Genomic DNA, 23,731 nt, shown 5'->3' on the forward strand with positions numbered 1-23,731 from the left:
ATGTTGTTCCAACAGAGATAAAGCTACGAATTATTGGCTACGAACGACATACTCTTTAGAGCCATAAAAATTTTTTTTCTCGAATTTTCTCGGAAGCTATGCATGAGAATTTATCCTCAAATATGTTATTATGTTCAGCTCGATCTTATAAGTGAACTGATATATGTATTATATTATATTTAGACATTATCTTAGTTAAACGTAAATGAAAAGTCAATGGATTAAAGATAATTATAGAATATATCTCATTAACATTACACTATGTCCTGTCTGTCGTCTTGCTATAGTGGCATAATAAAGAGATTAATGAAGGTGTATTTCAGTATTGATTTTTTCTTCAGTTCTGGTATGGCATCAATGTTTAAGTTTTTAGAATTAGTTTAAGTTTTCTTCTACATTTTCTCAAAAATTACGAATGAGGTTTTTACTAGAATTAGCAACGTATAGATTTCAACTAACAGCTTGATGTAGTTGGTAATTGTCCCTAGGGCTATAAATAAAGATTGTTATTATTATTTACAGGGTGTACACATTACGAGACTCCAACATGGAAATGCCAAGTAACTTCGAAAACGAGTTATACAGATGGGCTTTAGAATGTAAGTAGATAAAGAGGTTTTAAAGTTTAGTGCAGTACAATTAAATGCATGGACACTTAAGTGTTCAGTAAGGAAACTTTCTTCGATATAGTTTAAGAAGACTGTAGTAGTTCCACTTCCTACAAAAGTTGTCCGTAGTGGTGTTATTATAATTTTTGAAAACCGGTTATATATATGTATATATTCGGCTAGATGGGGGCGGAGCCCCCAGATCCCCAAGTTTGCTCGGCATACGGCCTCGCATCTCTTATGTATCAGCCTTTGCATCAAGAGTGAATTTCGTGCATTTGCTCTTTAATTACATTTCCTGAATTTGGCCGAACTGGGGACTTCGCTCCCTGAACCCCGCATTTACTCAGCCTACGGCCTCCCACCTCTTAAACTCACAATTCTACCAAATTTCAAGTTTCAACTATTATTGAAACTTGGGGCCGTATGCCCATTTTATATCTCTCTTTTTTGGAACCACATTATATCATAATATCCTGCAAAGTTGTGTTTACAAACTCCCTACATGTGCTTGTAGTTACATACACCAACCATGTGATTCTTACTATGGTCTACTATGACTCCAGACTACAGAGACAACAGTGATACCACTGGTCACGTGAGAACGAGTGAACAGCGGAGACACCACCTCACTTGGAGCACCTATATTACCGAAATGATTCCAAGGAAAGAGATCACTCATCCCTCCTTTAGCTTGTTCTGAAGCTCTAGGAGATACCTAATCCAAAGTCTCTAGTTTCCTTCGGAACTCTACGCTTCCCATCTGCCCTCTTAGCTTGCTCGGAGCTCTGTTAAGTCATCCTAAAATCAGTCAACTAGCTTGCTCGGAGTTCTGTGATTCTTAACCCTATAAACTCCTTGCACCGAGCATTGGCGATCCTAAAATCCAGAGCTTGCTTCCGAGCTCTGTGAAGATCCTGCCCTATTCTGCTCGGGTCTTGGGTCACCTCTCTTCAACCAGTATTAAAGGATTAGTATTATTAGAAACATTTTGCAATATACTGTTTATAGTAGATTTTGTAATAAAAAACCGGTAGTCCCGGTGGGGGCCACTCGGTCGAAAAAGTGTAAATAGCTTTTTAATGCCACCCTTCTGAATGAAGTTTTCGTCATTCACACCAGGCAAATGGCGGGGTGGCACCTCACATATAAGTGTCAGGTTGCTTCCTTGCTTCCTTAACCCTTCCTTCATTACCTTTCCCCAGATAGTGTGCTCGCCGAGAGACCTCATCCCTCAAACGTGATGGGCTACCATGGCCATCGATGCCGAAAGTTCAGAAATCTAAATCCTAAATCCTAAAAACAGGTAATGGGAAAACGATTCTGGACTGTAATTTGCTCTACATATGTTGTACTGCACAAACAGAACTTTACACTGTAAAAAATGTGTTGAAACACAAAATGACTACCACTTTAGCGTGTTACTTGGGTGTTGATTCATCACCAAGCCCATCGGCTTCCGAGCATATCAGAAATAAATCGTTAGTACCTGAGAGAATTTGCATTGGTATTTATCGTTTAATACGAGCAAAGCTTTGCGAAATATATTTGGCACTTTTGTCAAGGAACGAATAATGATCTATGTTTTCTGTAATCTGTCACAATAATAATGTTGTAAACCTTTGGATCTTTCGACAACAGTGGCATAGGCAACAGCCCTGCCATCTTCTGTTCATACGTGCTAAGAGACAAGAATAACAGATAAAGAAAACAGATCGTAGCAGTGCTATTTGTGTAACTGTTGTCAAATAACTCACAGGTTTACAATATTATTGTGACCAATTACAGAAAACATAGATTGTGATGAGCTACTTGCCATAATGCGAAACACATTTCGCAAAGCTTTGCTCGTACCAAACAACAAAAAACAATGCAAATACTTACAGCCAGTAACGAGTTTTTTTTATATGATCTGAAGGCGATGTGCTTGGTGTTGAAGTGACACGCAAGTAACACGCTAAAGTGGTAGCCATTTTGTGTTATTTCAACACCTCATTTTTTAAATGTGTACAATAATTAAAAAGAAATCAAAGTATAAGAATAAACCATATATTTTCGAAGTATCTTATTAGCCTTACCGTGTATTATTGTAGTGAAAATATTGATTATGATATACTTGTTTCAAATGTATCTCTATAGATGGCGTGGATAACGTACAGCTTCAATTTTTCGATTTACAAAAATATCATTTACCTTGATTTCCTCGAAAATTACGTAGAACGATATGCCCTAATCCATACCATAGTGGTATTACCTATCATGTATTCAGGTGCAATCAAAGTCTTCTATCGCCAGGCAGATTTCCAGTTGAGTTTTAATATATATATATTCAAATCTTCCAAACTCATATATCTACCAGAGTACTGTACGAATGAAACGCATACATACCTTTCTGGAGGAAAATTTGTTTTCTTTCAGACTTTTTTTTTTTTTTTTTTAATCTATGCCTGCCAAGAGCCAGCAACCGTTTGAAAGTTGTATCTTCTGTGTGGTAAAAGATTTAAGTAATTTCCTGGAGCTCATTAATGTTCGATGGTCTAGGAAGTGTTCGAAAAGTAGAAGCACGAGAAATGTTATATTTTATTTTTATAAAAATAACGATTCAAGCATTATTGTATTGCGTTTTTTTAAATATTATATTTCATTAATTTATCGGAAACATGAAAGAGATAAACGTAAAAAAAAAGAGAAACATGCATTGCACATTCTCAACATAACCCTTAGTCAATAACCAGTAAATGGGCAACCTTATAGTTTCTTCTGTTCAAAAACCCTTGAAAAGTGACAATATTTCTTATACTAAACTTACTAGCAATTAGTGCAAATTTCAATTAGTTAACGTTAAGTTCAAGCATATTATCTCTAATTGCGATTCTCCACGCATGTTTCTGATATCTTGATATCTCAGGATATAAAATTAAGAATTACTTAACTAATTCCTTGACTTTCTGCTCTGCTGTTCGAGTACAAATTAATGTTATGAGTCCTACCATCTTCTGGAACGAAACGAAGAAACATTTATCAAATTTTACGTTCACTTCAATCAAGTCTAAAAACTATATACTGTATACCCGAAATTAATTTGGGTTGTTTGAATGACAGCAAGGTATTTCAGAAGTGTCTTAGTGTGAAAATACAGAGTGAACAGTTCATCTTACTGTTCACTTTTCAATTCACCTTACATAGTTGCTCACTAATTTCTGCATTACTACTGTATCGCCGGACCACACGAAAATAATAATAATAAAAAAGGAATATGATTTAGTTTCTCCCCTTAAATATTAGGTTGTGACCCTGGCTCACTTGCTGATGATTATTGTTCGAAATACAGTGTGGACGTAGGGCATAAAACTAGTACATAAAACACTAACCAACTTATGGCCACTAAAAAGCACGAATGTTACATAACCGAGTCAGGGCAGGAGCGGAGCAAGGGGGCCTGAGCGTTAGCGAGGGAACACGTCGTAGGGATCAGGCGCGTCAGTGGTGGTGAGTATATGCATAAACGAGTATAGTGGAAAAACACTTTATATGTCAAAAATTGCAGGCTTATGTGTTGCACGGCTTTGGAGAAATACAAAATGGTATCCAAAAAAGTACCGTACCAAAATGTACTAAATTAGGTTAGATTCGATTAGGTTTAGTTAGATATCCCTCTTCTTTTCTGTAGTTTCAGTTCGTTTCCACACTTACGATAAACTGTTCTCTTCTTTAGTAGGCCATGCCTTTAACACAATTTCAATAACTTACACTCCTTATTTTTGTATAGCTCGATAAAACTCAAACACGATATGTCACAATCTTGTCATTTACGCACCATTTCCACACTGCCTTTCCCATAAATCATAACAAGTGTACCTCTCCGCAAACATTACCTTCCGCCTCCACATATAGTGCCGTTTACAAGATCAAAAACAACTAACAAGAAGTATTTTCTTAACTTCAACCATACCACTTACCTAACTTTCACTCACTCTTCCTCACAAACCAAAATAAATTCTCCAATTCATCTCCTAAATTTTCTAAAATTGGTCCGGCGAGCATTTTTGCCGATCCCAAACGTTTCAGCATTCTTGCCAATTTGATGTCGAGAACATAATCCAAACAACCCCTGCGGGGCTTCTAACCCGTTCCTACTACTACTACTACTACTAGAACAACTACTACTACATTAGCTGTGGATCTATATAGTACAAGGGCAAACGTAGTACTACTACTACTACATTTGCTGTGGATCTATATAGTACAAGGGCAAACTTATTTTAATGAAAGAAGTTTAATGAAAATTTTAAAACAATGATCGTTAAATCACTTTTTGAATATTATTTTTAATCTTATTTTAACGAAAGAAGTGTTATAAACATTTTTAAAAGTAGTAAAAAAAACTGTCCGTAGGCAGGATTCGAACCCTCGCCAAAAACGTTTTTGTTACTAGCATGTTATGCTAGACCACTCTTTTTTTTTAACAGTCAGTTTTATTGCAAGAAATTACAGTACATATATGTATATATAATAAGAATAAAAGAGCAATTACAAATTACAAAAAGGATACCACTGCAATACAATTGAAAATCAATCACATGAAGTATACACACAAACACACACACGAAAAAAAAATAGTAAACAGCAGTCGGGTAGTGGGCAAAATGACGCAAGCGTAGATCTGAAGGCATTGTTTTTAAAGAGCACTGTAGTCTAAAAATGTACATTGCTTGTGTCACCAGCTCATTTTCGGTAAGTAGGATAGCCGCTGTGTGAATAGTTAACCACACTATGATATTGTGTTTAGGACGTGGGAAGTATTTGAAATCAGGCAAAAGAAAAAACGGCTCACTATTAATAATCCGTTGATCAACACGAAGTATTCGTGCTATAATATGTGTATAGCTACGCCACAAATGCTGGATAGATGGACATGTTTGCAAGCGATGGATGAGTGTGTCAGCTTGTCCACATCGGATACATTGAGCATCTGGTCGAAAACCGAGTTCCCATGCTCGATGGTTAGTAAGAAATACATTATGCACTAACCTATACCATAACTCTCTCATTCCAGAGGGTAAAAAAGAGGAATTAATATTATGCCAAATTTGCGCCCAAGAACAATTGGGATGGCGAGTAACACATTTAGGGGGGTATAGAGATAATTTGCATAATAAGTATACAATTTCTTCACAGTCATATCTTCAATAGCTGTGTGACTGATAAGAGCATACGAAATGTCTAGAATGACGGTGCGCACGTAATGGTAAGGTTGGGACCAGTTCAGAATAGAAACAGGTGAACTGAGAGTCACGTGCCGAAGGCAACGCATGATATGGCACGCGGAGAAAGACTCAGAAAAGGAAGTTAACAGCTGACACGTGCGTTGTAGTAGTAGACAACGGCCTTGAAGAGCCACGTCTTTAATACCTAACCCTCCTACTTGCTTGGTCGTACACACAGTTCGACGATGTACTCGCAGTGTCGATTGATACCACAAAAAGGCAAACAAATGTTTGTTAAGTGTGTTAGCGTCTGAGACAGAAAGCTGAAAAATCTGCATTATATAGTACAATAGACTGAAGGCAAAAATATTTAAGAAGGTCGCTCGCTCATGTAATGTAAGATTGCGAGCTTTGTGTTTATAAAGCAAGTTAATGACCTTAGGAACAGCCACTCCATAGGTTGCCTGAATAGATGCTTTTATAGTGGTATGCCAAGTAATGCCGAGAATTTTATGAGTGTTAACGACAGGGAAGGGGGAGACGAAAGGGCAAGAAGACGTATCATTCAAAAAAAGTAATTTGGTTTTCGTGGGATGTAATTCCGCACCAGACAGTTGACTAAATATCTGGAGATTTGTAAGGATAGTATCTAAATCGCGCTGGGAGCGAAAGAAAAAGCAAATATCATCTATGAAACTCTGAACTTTAATAGTAGCCGGAGGAACACACAATCCCGTCATTTCATTCCGGATCTTATACAGAACCGGCATAACGGCAATGCTGTAAAGCATGGGGGACAAGGGACAGCCCTGAATAAGCCCCCGGTTAATTGAAAAGACCCGCGTTAAGGCACCGTTCAGTTTAAGTTGGGCAGTACGCTGGGAGTATAACGTCTTAACCATATTTAAAAATACTGGCCCGAAATGGAGCTTCTCAAGAACTGTGAATAAGTACTGATGGCTTAGTTTATCGAAGGCCTGAGAAAAATCAGTACTCAAAAGCGCTGCAGTTAATTTCGGACGACTTTCAAAATAAGCGATCGTGTCCCTAATATTCGATAAAGCCAGATATGTAGGATGCTGCTGATCGTGACCAAATTGTTCCGGTAACAGAATGGAACTTAAAGTATTACGTAACCGAGCTGCTAGAACTTTTGCGAGAAGTTTATAATCACAACATGCGAGACTGATAGGTCTAAATTGGTTGATGCGAGTGCTCTTGGGCTGCTTAGGAATGATCACTATAATACTGTGTGTAAATGTTTTGCCGACTTGTAAATTAGAAAGAAAGGCATTAAAAAGTTCAGTAAAAAAAGGAATGAAAAGATCTGGGAATGTCTGGTAAAATTCGTAAGGTAGGGAGTCAATGCCACTAGATTTATTCTTTTTTGCCTGGAGGAGGGCATGCTGAATTTCTGCTTCAGTAAAGGGAGCATCAAGCTCTGCTTGGAGTTCAACTGGGAGAGGGTTCAAGGTATCGTAAACACCGTCATTACTAGCTGGAACATCATGGTTGCGATATAAATCAGCAAAATAGCGCACAAAGTATGGAATAATATTAGTTCCTTCATATAAAACACCTTTATCATCCAGTATATTATGAATAATCTGTTGTTTGCCTCTGCGACGTTCAGCACTGATATGTACAAGACTCGGAGGCTCAGTGGGGGACATTGATGAGATTTTGCTGCGAACAGTAATACCGTGGAGTCTTTTGCGGTGTAATGTTAACAAGAAAGCCTTTACTTGTTTAATTTGTGGAAGTACAGGTACACCGTTAAGGAATGCCGTATGATAGTCGCGTAGAAGCTGAGAGTAGTAATTATATTGTTCATGGAATCGCTGTGACCGTTCTCTGCTGTATTCTTTACAGATTTGTTTCAAAGCTGGTTTCCCCCGTTGCTCCCACCATTGGATAATATTGTTCCGCCGCAAAAGTTGCTGATTAATTTCTCTCCAGCGTTGGCGTAGCAACTGCTGGAATTCTGGCTCAGAAAGGATGCCGGTTCAGAAGCTATTATGGTTCAGAAGCTTTTGAAGCGGTAGCTGGATAGTCATAACTAGGCCCATGTGATCCGAAAAACAAACAGGGATCCTTTCCACAGATTGTACATGTGGAAGTAATGACCGTGAGATATAAAAAGAATCGAGGCGTGAAGATCCAGTGGCGTAGAAAAAAGTATGTCCAGGATTGTGGGGATGAAAATGACGCCAGACATCACATAAATTAAATTGGTTAATCACCTGTAATAAAGTAGGGCAGAAGTTCGAAGTAGAAGTGGAATCTTGAGCGGAAACTATACTGTTATGATCTCCACCCCATATAATCAAACGAGAACTGTCATGTAAGGCGGAGGCTACCTCGGAATTAAAGAAATTATGACGTTCACGCCGTCGGTGTGTACCTGCAGGGGCATACGAGTTGCAAAACCGGATATTGGCCCCATTTCCAGTAATAATCCGGCCGGTGGGATGTTTGTATAACTGTTCAAATTCTATATCATTACGATATATAAGTGCAGTACCCGTGCCGTTAACAGTTTCGTTAGAAAAAAAGGTGTGCTGATAAAGGCCTTGAAGGTCAGTCAAAGTCACTTCCTGAGCAAACAGTACATCAAGAGAATAACATTTAATGAAATCCAAAACAGCACTTTGCTTGGTAGGAGATGTTAGACCATTAAAATTGACCGTTCCTATTTTAAAAGAATACATTAAGAGCTGCAAGGAAAGGCTTGGTGTGAAGGAAAAAGCACACACAAAGGAACCGGCAGGCCAAGGAAAGCAGCAAAAAGATGCAATATTAACAAAAACAAAAGTCCCAAACAGACCGCTAGCATATTCTCACTGCGTAGCGGGTTGTCCAAAGTCTCGGGGACAACCTCCCCATCATTACATGTAGTAGCATCTAATTGAGACATCTGTCGTAATCTAGTGCGGGTTAATCTACTGGTCGAATCATAGGTCTTCCCGGTCACTTTCAAAACTTTCCCAGTATTCACCTCGTGACTGAAACGTTTCTTCTTTTTCAGTTGTTCACTAATAGGGGGTTCAGGAGTGTCATCAACACTGGATGTAGGCGGTAACGGGGGAACCACTACCAGTCGAGTCGAGCACATCGGAGAGAGGAGGCACCAAGTCAAGGGAATCACTAACAACAGGTTCAGGCCGAGCAGGTGCTGAAGTATCGAAAGTCATTGGCTGGGGTCCGGGACACTCAGTCTTATCAGATAAGTCACCTACCTTATTTGCGTCGGGGTTAACCTCAGGAAGAATTTGGCTGGCCATACCCTCTTCATGAAACGGGACCTGTGAGGATGTATCACTTGGTCGGGACACAGAAGCTGCCTCGCAGGGGGCTGGCGGGGTAGAGTCACCCGGAGTTGTCGGCATGGTAGTAATAGCGGCCCGCTTTTTGTCGGCAAAACCGGAAACACACTATAGTTATGAATAGCAGACGCATCCTTCAGTTGTAGGATAGGTCGAGCAATGCGGCTACCCAAAGTAGAAATTCCAGAAGAATCACTGGACCGATGATCTAAACGGGCGCTAAATGTTCGGCGATCACACTGGGACACCAAATGCGTTTCACTGTCACACCTCGCACAAGTTTTTGTCTGTCCGGGATATGTCACCCAACAACGAAGAGAACTGAGAGTAATATAGGAAGGGATATTCTTTTTTAAATCATTTTCACAACTTTGCGGCCAGTACGTACTTTATAATAATGTCCATCAGTATAAAGTTCGTCACTAACACTAAGAATTTCACCATAAACTTGAAGAACTTGTTTCACTTGGTTATCAGAAATTTCCATAGGTACCGCGTGGATACGTACCAATTTAATTGTATGAGAAGCCGAGTCAAGCGGAAGGTCGTAAGTACCTTCTGCATCTATATACGGTACTTTATTGTCAAATTTAGTAATGATCTGTTCACAGAGCTGTTGAGTAATTAATTTGATATATAGAAGTTTACGTGGAAAGTCTAGTTCAATACTTAATACTGCATCTTGTGCAAGCTCAAAGGTGGTTCGTATCCACTCATGGAGCGAAATCGAATTGGGAACTTTGGAGACAGGTTGAAAACTAATGCGAAGAGTGTTAAGCCTAATATTGGCCATCGTAATCAGTCGTAATCTTGCACTTCACTGAACAAAAACGGGGAGAAATCACCCAAATCAAGTGGTAAGCTCACTCTGCTCAAGTCCAAAAAGCACAGCAAAAATTCGCACAAAAAAAAAAAAAAAACTATCACTACTAGCAGAATCAGCACCAAGACGCGAGCAACACAGGACGTGTTGCCTCGACGAAAACTCAGGCGCAACTGACTCGGCTACCAGAACCGACAACAATTTTCGTTTATTTTGTGCTATATGTATATCATGTCTTGTGATATCGCATCTGTATCGACCAATCAGATCAGAGGATATGCTGAAACGTTTGGGATCCGCAAATATGCGTCCGGCGATACAGCAGTTAACCTGTGATTTCTGCACACGTAGTGCAAGATGTACTTTTTATTTTATAAATTTTGACATGATAAATACTCAGCTTGATGAAGGTACAATGTTCCAAAATTATTTCAAACAGGTAAGTCGTTTTTCCTTATGCAATCACAATCAAGGTTATGCTCTAAACATGAAAAGTACACTGCCTGTGATTGTAAGCATATAATATATCATAGTTTGATGATCTCTCTTTCATCTCATTGCAAAGAACAAATCGTGTTTATATATGGCATTTTCTTAAAGAAGGTTATGCTCAGAACATAAAAAGTAGACTCTTAATGATTGGAAACATGTAACAAAGTCCAATAAGTTGTCTTTCACCTCATGGCCAACAACAGACTTCGTTTATGTATGGCAGATATTTAAAGAAGATTATGCTCTGAGCAACAGTTTTCTTTCACATCATTACCAACAACAAATCGTGTTTATACATGATGTATACCTAAATGAAGTTATGCTGTGAACTATGTCGTCCTTAATGCAAAACTGTCGATGGCTCTGTAATGCTGTGGGCTGCAATATTATGGTAGTCCTTGGATTCTGTGCTTACATTGATACTTCTAATTATTTCCAGCGATTATATAGACATATTACGTTAACACATGCATATACTATGTTTTATACGTTATTTCCGATCAATAACGCAATTTCAAAAGATAGCAATGGACTAATTCAAACTGAAGAAGCAATTGCAGCTTTGTTTCATGCAGTCGGGATGAACTACACCTCCTCTGATGCGCTCAATACCCGGACCTTGCATTATTGAATACTTTTGATCAGCTCTTGAACACAGATGCCATAACCGATATCCTTCCCCATCCTTGGAACGAATCTGAGTGCTGCACTTACTGACATTGTTAGAAAGGAGAGAAAAGGAAAATTGCATCCCTTAGTTTGAGAAATACATAAATTTTGTTATCAATTTAAATGACGGTCGGATAAATATCCAACCATAGTTCAGGGAAACCAACACAATGACCTAGTGTTTTAGCTGTTATGATTTACTTGAAACTAGTTCCCTCCTGCTTCCACGTACCGAATTTGGAAGTGCTATGAGAGCAGTTGTCGCTACGCTCTGTATCTCTCGGTGCAAAAGCTAGTTTATTTCAGATACCTTTTGGTTTTTGGCAACAATCAAAAGTATCACGAAGATATACACGAAAAGTAGGAAGCTTGATAAATCATTAAAACATTGTGCTGTACCGAAAAAGGCAATCACATGACTAGAATCATTATGCTAGTGCAGTCTTTCGTGATCTGAATTCCACAGGTCTGGTGGACGAAGAGTGTCAAGTAGACAACGGAAAATGTCTAAAGATAAATATTTTGTACATGTATGCCCTTCCTATACTTACACGTTATGCATATTGCCAAGACAATCGAAGAACACAATTAACATTGCTCTGATATTGGTGACCTTGTTAACATTTCTGGGTCTTCGCTAGCTTTGTCAGGTCTCGGTGAAGTAGGATGTATTCGATGAGTAAATTGATTTCGTTTTTGGGTTTTATCCCTATACTCATGTCTTCATCATTGTAGACTTGCGCCGAGACCACGCAAGAGCAACCAACATACGGGGCTACTTTGACAGGTTTTGGACTAGTTTAGATGTGTACACGGGACACTTTCTGCAACTAATGAATGATAATATTCTCATCATAACAATAGGTATCTAGGCTATCACATCCACTACTAAACCTAAGTTTCTACAAGTAAGTTTTGGCGGGAAGAAATTAAGAAATACCGGTCAAAGTAGCCCCCGGGGGTGGGGCTATTTTGACATCTTATGTATTTGCTGCAAAAGGTCAAAGTTACTCAACGTATGGAGTTATTTTGACATGGAATTTATGTAAAGTGTATAAAACACTGTTTTGGTCATATGTAAAGTACGATATCCTGTATACTTGATAAGCACGAAATCTTTATTTTGTTGTGGTACATCATTATACACCACTATACAAGTTTTTCTAAAGCTTTACTTTTAACATCTTTTACTTTGAACATACACGGTGCTTTACCTTACATTGTTACTTTATTTTTTACTATACTTCATTTTTTACTTTACTTTACTTTTAACATAATTACATATGTATCGGTATGTTATCTTTACATGTAACAATGGAAAGAAAAACCTCAGTCGTCAACATCACAGTTGTAACAAGCATGTTGAGAATTTTTTGATCCACCATTACAAAACCCATACACCCATTTTTTGCACAGGACACATTGAATCCACTCTCTATATCGTCAGAGTGCGAATTAGATTATTCATTTTTGGGGGGAATAAACAATGGCGGGTCTAGAAGTCCTTATATTATATATTGGGGGACAGGAAGGATATTGAGAGGGGGTAGAAATACAATGGGAGAAATCCCTCATCCCCTCCGCACTGTGGACACCATATCAGCTTTATCTATGAAAGTATATGCAACAATCCTCATAGGAAGCACGAATTGCTCATCTGTCAAAGTAGTCCCACTCTATGTCAAAGTAACCCTAAATGTCAAACTAGGCCCGTTTTACGGTAACTATTTCTTCATACAAGCAGACTCAAGAGAAAGTAAATATCTTCCACGATATTTGGATGCCTCTCCATTCTATTTATTGCTACATAACAAAAAGGGTATTTAAAATAATTGATCCATTTATTCTTTACCTTTGCTCTTACTGTAAACTTGGTTCAACTACTACAATAATGCTTCACCATTAAACTACATGAACTTACATTACAATATTAATTTTAATAGAACACATGTAATAACTTCCATGAATCTTCTCTGATGTAATCTATATGTTTATTTTCACATGCAGTATACTTCCTCGACACTCGTAATGGTATGATGTATTCATACGCCACCTCAGCTGCATTACCATACTGACAAGGGAACCTTCCAAAAATGATAGTTGCAGTGAAAGATGTGACCTATGCCAATTGAAAGAGCTGTAACAGAGATGTTCATTCCCAAAAAATTAGCTGCCCATAGCAATAGGTTCAAGAAATATAAGGGATGGAAGTTCGGGAAACAGCAAGGTTGAACAAGGGGGAAAAGTGCAAATTCCGCAAAAAAGGGGAGGCATGGCAAAATACAATGGTTACAAGTGATGTATAGAAAGAGGCTTGCCACAATAGGGAACAAATGCAGGCCACCAGTGGGGTTAACAGTGTTGCCAACTGCAACGAAAAGTAAATGTTTTGCAAAGAGCACTATATGAAGTGAGTGCAATATTCAGTGTCAATCTGTCATGTAGAACATAAGATCTGGCGTGTATAATCAGTGGTTCAATCTAACAAAAGAATATATATATATATATATATATATATATATATATATATATAAACAGAAGAACGAAAAATACGGAAAAGACAGAGTTGGCCATAATGCGCCACATTTGATCACGAGCTGTGCATATTAGAATGAACAAAACAAGAAGCACCGACTATGCAGGAAACCGACGTATTTAGAGTCGAAAAGAAAAACGAGTTCCAAAGTTGACAACACTGGCCATGAACATCCAGACAAGTCTAATATAGTTAGGCCACTCGCTTCACAAAAAGAAAATTCCGGCAAGAGGCATCACTCGGAATGCATCAATGCTAGAGTGATTGAGGCAATGTCAAGACGGGGAACATGAAATGGTTGGGTTGAGCCAACAACCGATAATAGAAGTAGTGAACAGTATGTCATGGTTGCGTCGTATGTGGGAATATACAGGGTGCCCCACCAAACTTTGTGACCTGAAAGATTTGCGAAACGAACAAAAATGTGACGGATCCAGTTGTGCAGGAATGTACCAATGTCAGGGGGTGATAAAAGCAAGTGCCCCCAGGATCCCCATCATAGGGCCCCAGGAGCCAACTTCATACTTTCAAATGGCAACAGGGAACGAGTGGTACCTCTCTCGATAGATCATGGAATGTGCAACAACACCTATAGGAAACATTTTCTATATGAAGCATGTTTTTTTTCAAAATGGCCGCCACAAATATATGTTGTGTCTTAACATGGCATCGAATATTGTGATCTCAAATTGCTGCGAAGCGAAAAGAGATGTTTCAAATCCAATTGCACACGAATGTACTCATGTCGAGGGCCAAGAAAACTTTGTAAGAAGCAAGTCCCCCAGGGCCCCCATCATAAGGCTCGAGGGGTCAACCGCAACATTTCAAATGGGAACAAGGGGCGTATGATATTTCTCTGGATAGATACAAGCCGCCTATAAGAAACATTTGCTATATGAAGCACGGGTTTCAAAATGGCAGCCGAAAGTGCACGTTGTTCTTGTCACCGTGCAGATATGTTTGGCGCCCATTTTAAAATCCCATATAGTAAATCTTTCTGATATGCGTTGTTGCATATTCCAAGATTTATCGTAAGAAATATAACTCGACCGATGGTGCTATTTGAAATTTTGAAGTTGGCCCCTGGGACCCTCTGATGGGGGACTTGGGGGCACTTGCGTCTCACAGAAGTTTGTCGCCCGCTGACATGGGTACATTCTTGCACAACTGGATGTGTCACATTTTTTTCACTTTGAAACTATTTCAGTCGCATAGTTAGGTGGGACACTCTGGATATATCATATAGGCGGTGATAGTACTGCAGACAGCAACACACAGCAGATCAAGCCTTTGATTATGTTTGCTTTCTACAGGTTTGGATATGTGATAGAAACACCACCAAAGGCTCCGACACCTCTAGAGTACTGTTTCGAGACATTCACAGGCGATCATTGTAACATGTGTGACGGATTGGTAGTATTCCGCTGTGCTCACTGCAAATTTATCTTCTGTTTGGACGATTGGCTCATCGAACAATTGCACGTACAATGTGGACGAGCATGTACAAATGATGCGAAGGCTAATGCCTGTTGATGGAATTTTCTTTTTGTGAAGCGAGTGGCCTAACTATATTAGAATTGTCTGGATTTTCATGGCCAGTGCTGCCAACTTTGGAACTATTCGACTCTAGATACGTCAGTTTCCTGCATAGTTGGTGCTTTCTTGTTTTGTACATTCTAATATGCACAGCTCGTGATCAAATGTGGCGCATTATGACCAACCCCGTCTTTTCCGTATTTTTCGTACTTCTGTTTATTTCTATTCTCTTTTGTTAGATTGTACCACCGATTACACACGTCATATCTTATGTTCTACATGACAGATTGACACTGAATATTGCACTCACTTCATATAGTGCTCTTTGCAAAACATGTACTTTTCATTGCCCCATTGGTGGCCTTCACTTGTTCCCTATTGTGGAAGCCTCTTTCTATACATCACTTGTAACCATTGTATTTTGCCGTGCCTCCCCCTTTTTTCTTTGCGGAATTTGCACTTTTCCCCCTTGTTCAACCTTGCTGTTTCCAGAATTTCCACCCCTTATATTTCTTGAACCTATTGCTATGGGCAGCTAATTTTTTGGGAATGAACATCTCTGTTACAGCTCTTTCAATTGGCATAGGTCACATCTTTCACTGCAACTATCATTTTCGGAAGGTTCCCTTGTGAGTACTCATATCCATTCTTACTCTGTTACAACTGAAATCTTTTATCTCGTTTCCTGTTTAATAATTAAGCCCTAGCAATATTGCATCCTAGTAAAACACAATAATATTTTTCCGGTAAGTTTGTTATAATTATTTTTCAGTCATCTATTGTATTACAAATCACGCACTGTTTCATTCTCATTTGTAAGAAATGAGAAAATCTCACAAACGAGAACCTGAAAATTTGCCTTGAGCTCACAAATGAAAACACGTTTGATAATGATGAGACATTTTGACTCAAATATGAGTAACAAATACTTATTTTGTTTCGAATATGCATTTTTCTCATTTCTGAGAAAGGGAATTTTTCAGAGGGTAGTCTTATAATAAAGTCAAAAGTTAGTGGGGCCTATAGTAATAAATCAAGTTCATTCTTATAACTACTTTAATTCATTTCCTTTCAGCAATAGCCATGGTAGCATTGGATGCACGTCTTGGGTGTCTGGACATGAACTTGACTCCGGAATCGGAGCCTCAGAGGATGATTGACTCCGTACAAGTATTCTTTCAAAGTATAGAGAAATTAGATTTCAATTTTCCTTTTTGGAAATATTTTTCAACTCCAACCTGGAAGAAATATGTTAAGGCTTTAGACTTTTTCACAGAGTAAGTGAGAAGTAATACTACACAACTAGTATTATAAGTACTAGTATTTACAGTAACTTTCATGATTTCTCAAAAAGAAATCGTTATTCATTGATTTCTATTTTTTTTTTTTTTTTATATCTAAGTACACATTGCATGAACTTAACATTTAGGAAGTTAACAATTAACCTGAAACTAAGGTTTCAGGCCTGTCCATGAATTGGCTCCCGGAGCCGAAGCGTGAGCGAGCACGAGCGAGACAAGAACAGGTGAGCACTAGCTTCGCCCCTTCCACTGCATCCGATAAGTGTTGCCAACCACACATGATGGCAAAAAACCTACGGCCAAGCCTCGTCAGAAATTCGCACGATGTTGAAGCATTGAGGAGACGCAAGCGTGAAATGTGCAAGTGTACTCTCCCCCTCTCCATTTCGAAAGCAGTGACGCGCAAACACTGCAGGAAATAAAATTGGTACGTTTTATGGTCGAGGAAGACGCATGATAGAGGTTACAGTTAGCGTTGAAGTAACTAACAAATGAACAAGAAAGAAAGAAAGAAAGAAACTAATATTAAACATGTCATCTTACAGACGTAAAATCGACTGCAAAAATCGGAAACGAATTGTTTCAGACCTTTTTAGCTTGCTTACACAATTCGTGACGTTGTATTACATTAGCATTCGGTCTGTAACTTGTCATTCGCTTCACGTTTGCTAAGTTGTAAACGCCTTTTGTTGCTAGATTGATAGCAGAACGACGGGAGGTTGAAAATAATAACAATAATAATAATAATAATAATAATAATAATAATAATAATAATAATAATAATAATAATAATAATGGTATTATTATTATCATTATTATTATTATTAGTAGTAGTAGTATTCGGACCAAAGAGGGATGAAAATGGGGATTGGAGGAAATTCATAACGAGGAATTGCATAGTTAATACCGCTCACCTAACATTGTTAGGGTCATTAAGTGTAGAAGGTTCAGGTGGGCAGGCCATGTAGCCAGAATGGGAGAAATTAGAAACGCTTTCATAATTTTAACTGAAAACCCAATTGGAAGAAGACCACTAGGAAGACCTAGGCGTAGATGGGAAGACAATATTAAGATGGATCTTGCAGAAATAAGAGTACAGAGTAGAAACTGGATCCAGTTGGCTAAGGACAGAAGTTAGTGGAAATATTTTGTAAACGCGGCATTGAACCTTCGGGTTCCATAGGCCATAGAGTTAGTTAGTTAGTTAGTTGTTATTATCTAAAAGAAATGTTCAAATGTTGTTAAGAGAGAATTACACAGAAGAACTGAGTTCCGACCAAACACTAATTTGCCGGAAGGGAATTCCAGTGCAGTCCAGCCCACTTTAAGCGTTATCCGGTAACCCACGTTTCATGTTCAAGACATTGGGAATAATTGTTCGTATCATTCAGTTGGAACGTTTCTTTCCGAGTTTACGCTGTTACAGTAGGCCTACAACATTGTGACTTTCAAAATCATTTAGTAACTATCGAAGAAAGACAAGCGTATAGCTTCAGTCGTTGATATGATTTAACATTCTTTTTCACTTTTAACAAGCCACCGGCAAACAACCAGCCAGGGACAATATATTTTTCCTTATTAAAAAGACACTCCTTGTTAAAAAAAAAAAAAAAAAAAAAAAAAAACACTAATGGTAGTCACTAATGGTCACTCTTAAAAATGGAAAATCTCTTTGGCTCTCTTAATATTTTGTTTCATTCTTTGCGATCAAAGTAACTTTAAAAGTGGAGTAAGAAATACTATTCTTCCTATTGATAGTGTAATAGTGGCTTCTAATCTCCACAACCAACCCCTTGCTAAGCCTATTCGTACACACATACATGCATAAGCTAATTTTCTGGAGATAATACTTAGATAAATACAAACAAGTGCTACAGTATTTTTTTTTTCGCATCAACAGATTATCTCTTTTCCTAAAAAGCGAAACAACATAATATAACAAACCCACACTCGGATTAAGAACTTGATAATATGTATATTGAAAACTGGTTTTCCGTTGGGCAAACTAGCAAATTTTTATAAATGTAAGCGATGGTTTGGTTCCACCACATCCTTCTTTAACAAAAGAAAAGAAAAAAGAAGAAAAGGAACGTGCATAGTTTATCATTTGATTGCTGTTACAAGTTTGTGTTGTCTATAGTTAACGGTTGCCACATTGTAAAAAACACTATACACTAAATGGCAATCAATTACCATACATACTTTTTTTAATTTGGTAATCTAGTGATTACCGCCAAGGTTGACAACACTTCCGCTCCTCTAAGGACGAAACCCGAAGATTCACGAAGCACGAACAACGATATTTGCACGTAGAATGCTCGTGAGCGCTCACGAGGAGAGTTTCCACTATCTGCTCGCCGTGTCCAGGGCTGGAAGGTTTGTTTAACGTATTTTAAGTCATTTTTGTTTTAAGTCGCAACTAGTGATATTACTAAATAAGTTAAGATCTTCTTCTATGGCAGGTTTGATCAACGTAGGCATAGGTTCCGCAGATTGCGTACAATAGTCCAAACTCTAACATAAATAATCAATAATTGAAGAATCAAACGTCTTCACAAGAAATGTTTCACATATGTACTAAAATAAGTTTGGTCAAGATCGGATAAGTCGTCTCTAATAATAAAATAAGTTCAAACCCCAAGTTTGATACCCGATATCTCGGAAACCAAAGGTTCGCTCAGAAAATATTTCACATGCGTGTTAAACAAGCCAAAGTCTAACTCCACAGTAAGTTGTCCAAGATGAAATAAGACGTGTATGATAATATACCTAGGTACAATCAGTTGAAGCCCTAACTTTGATAGCCAAACACTCGGGAACAAAATGTCTGCTCAGGGAATACTTCACATACGTATTAAACAAGTCAAGGCCTACCTCTACGATAAGTTCGGTCAAAATCGGATAAGTCATGTATGATAAAATAAGTTAAAAACCCAACTTCGGTAGCCAATAACTCAGAAACACAATGTCTGCTCAGGAAATATTTTATACGCGTAATAAATAAGTCAAAATCTTCCTCCACAATAAGTTTGGTCAATGTCGGATAACAGGTGTATGATAATATAAAGTAAGTTCATACCTCAACTTTGGTAACCAATAACTAGAGAACAAAAGGTCTGTTCAGGAAATACTTCACACGCGTAATAAATAAGCCAAAATAAATTTGGTTACCCACGATACCTCCGCGATAAGTTTGGTCAAGATCGGATAAGTCGTGTACGATAATATACAGTAAGTTCAAACCTCAACTTTGGAAGCCACCAACTCTGGAACAAAAGGTCTGCCCAGGAAATATATCATATGCATAATAAATAAGCCAAAATCTACCTCCACAATAAATTGGTCTAGATCGGTTAAGACTTGTTAATACATAGAAGGAATTAGTTAATTGATACGGGTTCAGTACCACGAAATTAAGTTTTACTTCTAATTTTGTCCTTCTCAGGGATAAAAGTGAGGGAGAACGAGGGTTACCCTACTTCTAAAAAAATATGTATGGCGTCTCCACTTCCCAGTGTTGCTACAGTCCTAGTTCTGGAGTGGGCTGAAAAATAGTACCAAATTGAAACAAAAAGGGCTGAATTCATTATTTTGTACCAGTAAAATGCATGTACACAAAACACAAAACTAGAAGAGGAATAGTTCTAGAACACTACTCCCTCCCCTCTCTCCCAAGAGTCCAAATCAAGAAAGTGCTCTTTCTAAAAATACCTTTTAAAAGCATCCAAATAGGAGGACCCCGAACCACCGTCGAAGTAGATGAAATGAAACAGAACGTAGAAAGTATAACAGAGGCCTCTAATTGAAAGGGAAAACAGTTATCATCTTCGGAATGTATTGCAAGGAAACAAAACGCGCCTCTATTTCAGTGACCAATAAACCAAGAAGGTATTATGGGTATGAAAACATATATACAACAAGTAACAAATCAATCATCTCCGAGTTTGTGTGTAAACAGTAAGTTATAATAAAATATTAAAATGTAGATTATTGCACCTTATTCTTACTTATTTCACGACCGAATGGGGATAATACTGTAAGAAGAATATAAGGTAAGTAAACTGACATTTATAAGAAATGTAAAACCGGTCGAGGGTCCTAGAATCTTCTCTGAAAGACATCACAACACATTATTAATAATTTTAAGTCAAAATAGTATTCATTATTTTGCGGCACCCATACACTTTTGAAAATGTACAGGTGTTTGTTAAATGGTGCTGAATTGGGTAGAATTGTACCAACTCTTTCACCAAAGTGGGCTGAAAATGCCAGCGTGGTAACAACGGGCCGATGAATGACAAAAAGGGCTGAATTTGGTACAATTGTACCAAGTATGGCAACACTGTCACTTCCTAAAAAAATACAATAACAAATATAGGCGCGGAGGGCGGCGTGACGTCATACTTTTTCAGATCCATTTTTATCCCTGGTCCTTACACTATAACCGGATCCATTGAATTTGCACAGTTTGAAAGACTACTTTAGTTTTATATTAAACGAAAGGTATTCTAACGCTGTTCTTGATTTTTGACGCCGCTTTTACTCCTATGATGAAAGACGGTAGAGCAGTTGCTCCAAAAGCTCCTGGCAACATACTTTCAATAAGGTTATGATATATTTCGTTGATCTGGTAGATAGTTTAAGTTTTCTTTAGTAACCTAATTCTGTGTACTAGTGATAGAAATTTGTGTATGTTTCCATAACTCTTTAAAGGTAAACCCAGATCTTTCATTAACTAAGTTAATAAGAGTAAATTAGTAGCTATCATGGCAAAAGTTGGGTAATATTATATATGAGATAGACTTGAATCTTTACAAACATGTAAATTCAATAAATTAATTCAAGGAAATATCACTTACAACATAAACAACATGCTCTGTGAGTAGGAATGCATATTGTTTGTACAGGACGCCATTTTGATTTTCGACAGAATCCTGTGTATCACGAATGATGCGGGTCTTCTCATCAGAATCCCTTTTCAAGTTACCCTTGGCTGGGTCTGAGATCCGATGACTAGAAAGCACCCGAGTCACATTATTGCAAAATTTATTTGTACGTTAAAAATCAATAGAGCTAGAAATTATAGGTGCAAAATTGTTGTCAAAAAATGTGTAAGATTTTGGTAAAGAAAAGGTGCAAAAGTTTGACAAAAAATTAGTATAAATCTCAAATGTGAATATTCATACAAACAGTACCAAAACTAATTATATGATACATAAAAACTCAAAATCACTCGTCTTGAAATACCTGCATAAAACAAATCCCAGAATACAATGTTATTCAAGTTAGATGTCCAAAATCAAGTACTAATAAGAAAGGTAGCTGAAGTGTAAAACGCGTACTGTTCCCAGAACACATATTTTATATCTGACAAATTTTCGTTCAGCAGTGGAAGTTAGAAAGGCATTCGCAAGAAGCCCTCGCCGATGGGCCCGATGACACGCTATGTTTCCTGAGATAAGTTGAGGTCTGTGTGAAGGACATTTCACCACGATCTTCAGTAACACTCTTTGAGGCATTGTTAGAATATTTGTTAGGTACACACCCACTTGTAAACCTATCCCCCTCCTCCTCCACTTCCCACTACAAACGAAATCAATAGCTATATCATTGCAATTTCGTTTGTACCTGTTTGTATCGCAATTGCTTTTGTTTGTATTATACTATAGTATGAGAAATTAAGAAACTAAATGGGACAGGTTTCCCGAAGTCCCCCCCCACCACGTAGTATACCTATAATTAATTTAATTGGCTTATTTAAAATACTTTTGTTTGTACTGGATTGTAACGTACTTTGTATTAAACTACCGCAATGCTAAAAATTAATTATATAACGTCTACTGAATACAGCATTCCACTTTTTTACTAAGTATTTTAATATTAATCAGTGTCACAAGAAACATAACATTATAAAACTAATTTCAAGATCACATCTTCTATTACAAACTATGTTCCACAAACTCCTAGAATGTTTCAACATTCTACTTCTTTCTCTTCTTTAAAAGAAGACATGTGCACCAAAACTATAGCAGATTCTGCCCTAACACTTTGTTTCGCATGTATCGTCTTAGGTTATGAGAAATTAACAGAACAAAGTGGTGGCACAGTTGAATCAGGGCCTCAAATCACGTGTTAAAGCACGTGATACATTATTTCACTATATCATGTGAAACTAACTACTTGGTTGGTTCGAAGTTTTATGGAAATTAACTTTGTTTAAACAATTCTAGGTTATGATAACTTAGAACAAAATTCGATGGGTCTGGTTCAGGAAATCCCTTCTCCTTTCACTCACGTAGTATGAACCATTTAACTGGCTCAATTGAAAGAGCTATACTTATACTAGGTTTTACAGTAATCTCTTACACTTGTACTGTAATTCACTTGAAGAAATTCACAACGAAATATGCTATTCATCATAATTTCATAATTCACATCAATGTTTAAACTAGAACTACATTCTAGCAATTCTACATTAACTGGATGCACATAATTACTGAAGTTTGGAATTATTTTGTTTTATAGTGTGTATGCATCTATAACTGTTGCAGGTCAGTAAATCATACTATTGTATTAAAAAAATCTGAATGCCGATTAAGTCAAAATCACCACATCTGAGAATCGTTAAAGTTGTGCCAATCGATATTTTTGCGTTACTGCAGGTTAGTGCTACAAGCACAACGTTAGTGCTGTTACAAGAGGAAAGTTAGTAACAAATAAAATTGACAATTTTAGCTTGACATTGAGGAGAAGAAAAGGGGGGCCAAGCGTTAGTGCTTGTTAATGCTAAAGGCATAACGTTAGTGCTCTTAAGTACACGAAGTTTTTGACAAATTAAAGTGGCGATTCTGAGTTGATGACAAGCTAGATGGCCATTTTTTAAAAAAATAAATTTGTGGCTAGCAAAAGGAGTATCATTTCTTAGTGATACATTATTGCTACCAGCACAATGTTAGTGCTGCTACATATGGAACGTCATTTACAAATTGAAGTCGCTATTCTGGCTTGACTCTAAGGTAGAATAACCACTTTTATAATATAACTTTTCGGATAAAAAAAAAAAAAAACAAAAAACTAAAAACTATGCAAGTCGTTATCACTACATTAGTGTTGGTTAGTGTTGCAAGCACAATGCTAGTGTGGATCTTAGTCTGAAATGTTTTAATGAATTGACGCAACTTAAACCTAGTGTTTACGATTTTATTTATTAATAACTTTCAGTACTTAGTGACA

General features: G+C 37.6%; 1 protein-coding gene across 1 annotated transcript in view; it reads left to right on the forward strand.

Annotated features, from left to right (window-relative positions):
- LOC145669652 (putative cytochrome P450 49a1) overlaps positions 1-23,731 on the forward strand; it is a 60,688-nt gene that overhangs the window by 22,322 nt on the left and 14,635 nt on the right. Inside the window, exons 5-6 of the mRNA XM_081737902.1 lie at positions 523-599; positions 16,273-16,474. Coding sequence (XP_081594028.1) covers positions 523-599; positions 16,273-16,474 — 279 coding nt within the window. The remainder of the gene's footprint in view (positions 1-522; positions 600-16,272; positions 16,475-23,731) is intronic.

The sequence above is a fragment of the Thermobia domestica genome, chromosome 14, assembly GCF_964235325.1.
Source record: "Thermobia domestica chromosome 14, izTheDome1.hap1.1, whole genome shotgun sequence".
Lineage (NCBI taxonomy): Eukaryota > Metazoa > Arthropoda > Insecta > Zygentoma > Lepismatidae > Thermobia > Thermobia domestica.